Raw genomic sequence first — 7,952 nt, 5'->3', positions numbered from 1 at the left:
TATCTCCACCATCCAAATCAAGTTGAAGGTCACACACACATACACACACAGATATATATACATATATATATATATATATATATATATATATATATATATATATATCCTTTACGATTAATTAAAAATAAGCTGTTTGAATGAGAAATCATTGAAGCAGCTCATACATGTATATAGACCATCATGTCATGATAGACATAAGTCAAGACGCTCATATAGCAAAAACTCATGGACCACATATTTCAGTGTATATACAACTATAAGATGTTTGATAAAAAAAAAACTAGAAAATGTAGTTCCTTTTTCCTTTTTTCCTATTGAATATTTGGCAATAAGAAAATATACAATGATCACTGACGCAGCTTAGCAAATCTATTTGATCATTGTTTACATCCATTTATCCTGATGTGTTTTTTTTTTTTTTTTTTTTTCAACTTGATCAGCTATGTTTTTTATTTTATTTTTTATGTACGATTTGATTCGAGCTGCAAGATGTGAATCCACCCGACTGAAAAAGTAGATTTATTATTTATTGTGATATTTTTAAGGATGTTGTAACAGGTTAATAAGAAACAACTTACCAGTTTAACAAAATAATGCAAACATATAAACTAAAAGTAAAGAAATACAAGAGATTGTAACTCAATTCGATCAGTCGTATCTATTTTTGAAGGGATGATACTCTCGGTGGAAAGAGAACTTCACTATACGGTAGAGTAAGTACAACGTCGAACAACCATGGATGATCACCTTCTAGGTTTCTTGTAAATTCAAACTACTCTAGCAATTTCTAACACAGGTCCTCATGTGTTTGAACTTCTTTCACTTTTCACTCGTACTCTCTCAGTGTTTTAACAACGTTTATAACAATGCGTGTTTTACAATAACTTGAATCAACACACAACTAACAATGTGACAAAGCTCTAACAATGACTGTCAACAAAAACAGAGTATTAAACACATCTAAAACATGGTATTTCGGCGATGACGACTGCAACAAAATACCTAGATATGTAACCCTATCAAAAAGAGAAAAATATCCTTTTATAAGACACATACGTATAGTGTCATTGACTATGATTTTCCAATGCACGTAGAGAATGCTCATTGGACAATCGGAAACAGCGCCAAAGAAAATCAAACAAAAAAATCAGTCAGCAGAAAGTCACGTCACATTACTGACGTGTAAAACAGACACCTCATGTTCAAGGAAGATGTTTCTAGAATCACAAAAAACAACAATTTTTTCGTAACAAAAACAGCTAACATAAGGTACCAACACCTACAATAAGGCTTAGTCCTTGCCTCGTTGGTTCTATTATCATTGTGGCAAAAGTGTTGCAGAACAGACTATTACTGTTAAAGCATTGAATTGGAAAATAAAATCCCTGAAAATCATGAAGAAAGAAAATAAAATAAAAAAACATAACCCTTTTATTTCTTTTTAATAATTTAAGCTTACACTTTACATACCATTTCTACTCATTTTCATTTGTTTCCTTGGTTGGATTACTTTAGCCGTGATAACAGTTATGATAATAATGAAAGCATTGATCATCATTATCAAAGCACAAAAATGAGACAGCCTTAGACATGTGGGTTTCTCATTGCAACTTTTTTGAATGTTCACGAGCTTTGACAAAGTGACTCAGAAACTGATAGTGTTACACCAAGCCTCAGGAGAAACTAAAAATACACAATGAAATAAAATTTGCTAATCTTCGTGTACTTGTGTCCTTAATTTCCTCAAACATCAAATATACCTTCTAACAAGTCATAGTGCCCAAAATGTCTTTCCAGCGAAAATAGGTAGTAAAATATAACAAAAGTGACGATTGGCTCAGTCCTACACATGATGGGAAAAATTTCATCAATGGCAATGATTTGTGAATGGAGTAACCATAGTGGAATTGCCAGTGAGATACAGGCGAAAGCAGATTTGAGTTTGATTGATGTGCATATAGTGGGACAAATCCCATTGTGATTATTTATACGCCTTATTGTTATTATTCAATATTTTTGCATGATAAAAATATTATATTATAGCATTCATTTTACGATAAAGGGATTCAAATATTTAACTAAGCAATTGCAATAAATAAAGGGAAAATTATAAAAACAACAGTTTTGAAGTGTAATATTTCTATAATAGCGGTAATTTTAAATCTTTTCAAAAATAGCTTTATATCAAGCAATAAACATTTATTTTTCTTATAAATTAAATTGTAATAATAAATAAAGTTAAATAAAACTCAAAACATTAATCATATTTGTAAAAGAAAAAATTAAGCATAGAAAAAAATGATTATTTTCGCTGTAAAAATTATAAGCATAATGTTTTCTCAACAAAGTACATAAAATGGCTTATTCTTAAACTACAACTTACTCAATAGTTTTGGACCAAAATACAATATGTTCAAATTAATCCCAAACTATGACTTATCATTTGGTGTAATTACTCTTTTACCCTTTTTATTTCCCACTCATTTGACATTTCATTCTCTCTCTCTCTCTCTCCTTCTTTTCTGCGACTATTTTTCTTCTTTTTTTATTCTCTGTTCAACAAAAATGACAAAAAAACCTTAAAATCAAAATCCAAACCTAAAGGTAAATCCATAACGAGTTGGAGTTAATGCCGATGCTGGAGAGATCATGAGATACCCAGCGACAACGCTCTTCCGACGAGCTCAGATATGCGACAATTGCTCCTTCGACATCACCGCTGTTAGTTGCTCCACTGAAAGTTTGGAATATTAAAGTTTTAGCAGCGGGAATTTGCTCAACATTAGAGATCAAGTTTATTGACAACGATGTCAATACAATGTTCAAATGTCAATAAATCTTCAAACGAATTTTCAAACAACTTTTTTTCCCGTTCTGATTTTTTTTTAAACTTCACACAACAAATGAAAATGATCTCTAACTTTATTTTTGTCACCATTAAGTATATAACAAAAGTAAATACAAAAGAAAAATAAAAAATATATAATTACGGGTATTTTTGTATAAACACATATAAAATATTCATAGTTTTTTTTTTAATTAATTTTGACTTCTTGCCTAAAGTATTAAAGAGACCATAATAGTTTAGGAATAATCTCGTAAACATATTTCCACATAAATAAAACTTGTCTTAGAACATTGCAAGCGTGGACTTATCATTTGGGCTGTATACGTTGTTTGTCATGTAATGGGCTTGGTCTTTTTTACTCAACAGTATAGAACCCAATGACGGCTTGGATAGTGTAGAAACTTTAAAAGGCAATCCATGGTAACATGAGCACCTTCTAGGAGGTAGGATAAAAGAAAAGTGGGAATGTAATTTTGATAAACCAGTAAAATTTGAATAACTAGTTGGAGACTTGGAGGTTATCTAAATGTGTATTAACGAATATTCGATCTTTTATATGTTTTAAAACAAATTATTATTTTTCAGGGTTACATAAGTTAGCCTTAAATGTCAATTCCGAACTTCGAAATTTAAAGTTTGGACTATTATAATTACATGTTTGTAACTAAACACTCTTATATCTGTCTAATTTGAAAAAAAAATAGTAATGTGTTGTTTATTTCTATCTGTGTATAGTTATATCGAAATTTTGTTCTAATTTAAATTTTTGTGTGGCTCGAGTTGTTAATGATCTGATCTGACTGCGTTGCTAATGTGAATTTCTTTACTTTGTGATGGAATTGCTAAGTTTATACTACATTAAGACTCTTTGACCAAGTACTATATCAACGAGCTAACCGCTCTATTTTATGAGAAAAACTATTTGTTTCCCTAGACATTTGTCTTTTGAATTTCTTGTAACTTTTTAATTCATTTTATCCTCCTTATATACTCGCTTAGTTTTTATTTTTATTTTTTATAATTATGACATTAACTTAAAAATCGACAACTCAACGAGTGGAAGACTTTGAACCTCATGTATGTTATGATATGCACTATAACATATATTTGCTATGGAGTAGGCATGATTGAGTCGTTTTCAATCTAACCCTGTACATAGTACCATGATGCAGTCAAGCAAATTATTAAATATATTTGAAGAACAAAGAACTCCATACTTACATAGTTAAGTTTTAACATGACTGTGACCCTCTTGAGTCAACTATTGACGAAATGAAAATGTCCCAAAATTTTTGAAAATTATTCTTTTGCCATAATTTGTAATTATTAAATTTTTACATATGTACTCTAAAATTTTATGAGTTTTTTCATTTATTTTTAAAATTTACTCATCTCGATGGCTCCACGATTTATTATGACGGATTACATAAAAAATTCCAAAGAATCTACTTCGAGATCCGTATCAAACATTCGTGTATTGTTCATTGCCAAATACAACACATCTGTTGGTTGCTGGAAGATTAATTATACTCACTTTTTTTTTTATAGATTAATCCTACTCGCTTCCATTTTTCTATTTTTTTCACACACACGTGTATGTGTTGAGTGGTTTTCCTATATGGGTTTTCTCGGCCCAATACTAAACTAAAATCGGCAAAGCCCAAAAGCATTTTTACCCTAATAACTAAATTCAAAATTCAAAAAAAGAAAAGAAAAAGAAGTTCCCCCCAAAAAAATGAAAGTCGATCAGCTGGAGGCCACCACAAAGTCATACAACACGCACTTATCTCATTACTTTTTTTTTCTTTTCAAAATTTCAAAAACCCCTAAAATATCCTGTCAACGGTTACTTTCCCCCCTCTTTTCTCACACGCTTTTAAATATCAATACAATTCTTTAACAGTTATTTTGTCACAACCTCGCTGTAAAGTGCCAAAGAGAGAAACAAAACAAAACAAACCAAACCCTAGAAAGACGAAGAACAGCCAAACAGAATGAGAGAATGCATATCAATCCACATCGGCCAAGCCGGAATTCAAGTCGGAAACTCCTGCTGGGAGCTCTACTGCCTCGAGCACGGAATCCAGGTTCGTCATTTCAGCACTTTCTTCTTCTTCTAATTCCTCTTCCTTTTGTATCCAAACCCTAAGAAGTACTAACGATCCGTTTTTGTTTTGTTTTTTTTTTTTTTTTGGTATCAGCCGGATGGGCAAATGCCGAGCGACAAGACGGTCGGTGGTGGCGACGACGCGTTCAACACGTTCTTCTCGGAGACCGGATCGGGAAAGCACGTTCCACGCGCGGTGTTCGTGGATCTGGAGCCCACCGTGATCGACGAGGTCCGAACCGGTTCTTACCGCCAGCTCTTCCATCCCGAGCAGCTCATCAGCGGCAAAGAAGACGCCGCCAATAACTTCGCAAGAGGCCATTACACAAGTAAACTCTCAACTCAACTTTCGCCTCACTTCAGATCTCGCTCACTGAAAACTTTCGTTTGTTTGTATACTTGTTGTATTTCCTTTTATTTTGTATAAAAAAAAAATGAACAGTGCCGTGAAATTAAGTCTAGATCTGGCCATTCAGAGGCCAGATCCCCATTTTTAAAAAAAAAAAATATAAAAAATAGTAATCACATTATCAACCAACCAAAGCCTTAATTAGCGTTTTCGTAGCCTACATAGTCCATTCAAATGAGTGTGAAACTGTGATAAACTGAACAGTGTCCTAGTCTAAAGTTTTTTTTTTTTTTTTGGTCTTGATTGGATTTAGTTGGGAAAGAGATAGTGGATATATGCCTGGACCGAATTCGGAAGCTCGCGGACAATTGTACGGGGCTCCAGGGATTCCTAGTGTTCCATGCCGTGGGAGGCGGGACCGGCTCGGGGCTCGGGTCGCTGCTACTCGAGAGGCTCTCGGTGGACTACGGAAAGAAATCGAAGCTGGGGTTCACGGTGTACCCTTCGCCTCAGGTCTCGACCTCTGTGGTGGAGCCCTACAACAGCGTGCTCTCGACCCACTCTCTTCTCGAGCACACCGATGTCTCGGTCCTCCTCGACAATGAGGCCATCTACGACATCTGCCGTAAATCCCTCGACATTGAGAGACCCACCTACACCAACCTCAACAGGCTCATCTCTCAGGTACAATTGATATTTTGAATGAACCTACTGCTGGTAATTAAAGTCTAAGATCGATTGGGTAGAATGCTATATTTTTATGTTTAGAAGTTAGAACTATTGTCTCAAGTTATATAGCACTTCCAAGTCTATGTTCTGCTATCGATATAGAATTCTATATGCTGTGTTTTAAGAGAGATAATAAATGCTATGAACACTAGTCTAGGTACTAAATTTGGTGGAATGTTATGTTTGAAATTTTGATTTCAAATTTGGTTTTTATAGTATCTTTGATGTAAAACTCACAACTTGTAGGACTGTATAGGATATCTTCTACTCCAGACGTAGAATATATGCTGTGTTCTTAGGGAAAAAAAATATGCCATGAATACTTAAATTCCATAGAATGTAATGTTTGATTTTAAATTTGATATATTTAGCATCTCTGATGTAGATTTCACAAGTTATAGCAGTATATAGGCTATGCTCTGCTATCAGTGTTCCTAGAAAAAAAATGTCATGCAGACAAGTCTTGGTACTAAAATTTGGTAGAATGTTAAGTTTGGTTTCAAATTCGACACTCTTAGTATCTTTAACACAGAGAATGATTGGTTAGAACAAAGTTCTAAGATTTTTTTTGTGCGACTCTGACAGGTGATCTCATCGTTGACTGCGTCGCTGCGTTTCGACGGAGCTCTGAACGTGGACGTGACAGAGTTCCAGACCAACCTCGTCCCGTACCCTCGTATCCACTTCATGCTTTCCTCGTACGCGCCGGTGATCTCGGCCGAGAAAGCCTACCACGAGCAGCTCTCGGTGGCGGAGATCACGAACACGGCGTTCGAACCCACCTCGATGATGGCAAAGTGCGACCCGAGGCACGGGAAGTACATGGCTTGTTGCCTCATGTACAGAGGCGACGTGGTCCCGAAAGACGTGAACTCGGCGGTGGCCACGATCAAGACCAAGAGGACCATCCAGTTCGTGGATTGGTGCCCGACGGGTTTCAAGTGCGGGATCAATTACCAGCCTCCCACGGTGGTCCCCGGCGGAGACTTGGCCAGCGTACAGAGAGCCGTGTGCATGATCAGCAACAACACCGCCGTGGCCGAGGTGTTCTCGAGGATCGACCACAAGTTCGACCTCATGTACTCCAAGAGGGCGTTTGTTCACTGGTACGTCGGCGAGGGCATGGAAGAGGGTGAGTTCTCCGAGGCCCGAGAAGATCTCGCCGCGCTCGAGAAGGACTACGAGGAGGTCGGGGCTGAGTCCGCCGATGGTGACGATGGGGACGAAGGAGATGAGTACTGAATGATGAATCAAGTAAAAAATCGAGTAAAAGGATATGGCTTTTTTTACTCTTTAGTCTTTACCAATGAACTCATTGGTGAACTCATGTCTGTGCTTTTTAGTATTTTTGTTGTATTGTGTTTTGTGATTCTGGTTTGAATTGGGTTTTATTTTACAGCAGTTTGGTTTAGATCGATTGCGTTAAGAATTTTGAATATAGCTTTTATCGAAGGTAGAACGACCGTCATTTGTTATTGTCAAAATGGGTTTGAAGCAAATGAGTTAAAATTTTTTGTAGGATAATCTTGCCTAAGATTCTCATAGACCATCATTTAGTATGTCAATACCGTGGTTATTTATTCTTTCTTTTCAGATTGCTGTTCTAAATGACTAAATTAACATCCAAGGCCAAGCATCGTTTGGGCCATGTTATAAGAAATATAAAAAAAGGTGTTTTTTTTTAGTATTCGGAGTCATCCAAATACTATTTCGACTTCACAAGAATCCAATTTACAGACAACGACACTGATAATCTCTTTGACAAAAGCGAAAAGTAAATGCAAGTGATAAAAAATATCTCAAGCTTTTGTTTTTTTATGTAGAAAAGATCTCAAGCTAGGTTTGTAATTTCTGAGTTCTATCCAAGCAAACACGAAACTGTGCGTTTGAATAGGCGTTGTATGTTATGTACTCAAGAT

The 7,952-nt window shown here is 35.5% G+C and overlaps 1 protein-coding gene across 1 annotated transcript; it reads left to right on the top strand.

Annotated features, from left to right (window-relative positions):
* The first annotated feature begins 4,710 nt into the window (after positions 1–4,710).
* On the top strand, positions 4,711–7,557 carry LOC149376174 (tubulin alpha-1 chain). Its single transcript, XM_089606607.1, has 4 exons — positions 4,711–4,935; positions 5,050–5,284; positions 5,618–5,988; positions 6,619–7,557. The coding sequence occupies exons 1-4, from the start codon at positions 4,843–4,845 to the stop codon at positions 7,273–7,275; spliced, it is 1,356 nt and encodes a 451-aa protein (XP_089462733.1). The 5' UTR covers positions 4,711–4,842; the 3' UTR covers positions 7,276–7,557.
* Positions 7,558–7,952: the final 395 nt, after the last annotated feature.

Source organism: Urtica dioica, unplaced genomic scaffold (assembly GCF_054948205.1).
Source record: "Urtica dioica subsp. dioica isolate 48M unplaced genomic scaffold, U.dioica_male_clone48M_v1_H2 Urtica_dioica_male_H2_contig_58, whole genome shotgun sequence".
Taxonomy (NCBI): Eukaryota; Viridiplantae; Streptophyta; class Magnoliopsida; order Rosales; family Urticaceae; genus Urtica; species Urtica dioica.
The sequence above is the reverse complement of the archived record's forward strand: the minus strand, read 5'-3'. Positions and strand labels throughout refer to the sequence as shown.

Excerpts from the sequence above, each read along its gene's own strand:
- LOC149376174 (XM_089606607.1), top strand. The coding sequence starts at position 4,843 with ATGAGAGAATGCATATCAATCCACATCGGCCAAGCCGGAATTCAAGTC. Across the intron at positions 5,285-5,617 it reads CGCAAGAGGCCATTACACAA|TTGGGAAAGAGATAGTGGAT; the intron begins GTAAACTCTCAA and ends GATTGGATTTAG. Across the intron at positions 5,989-6,618 it reads TCAACAGGCTCATCTCTCAG|GTGATCTCATCGTTGACTGC; the intron begins GTACAATTGATA and ends CGACTCTGACAG.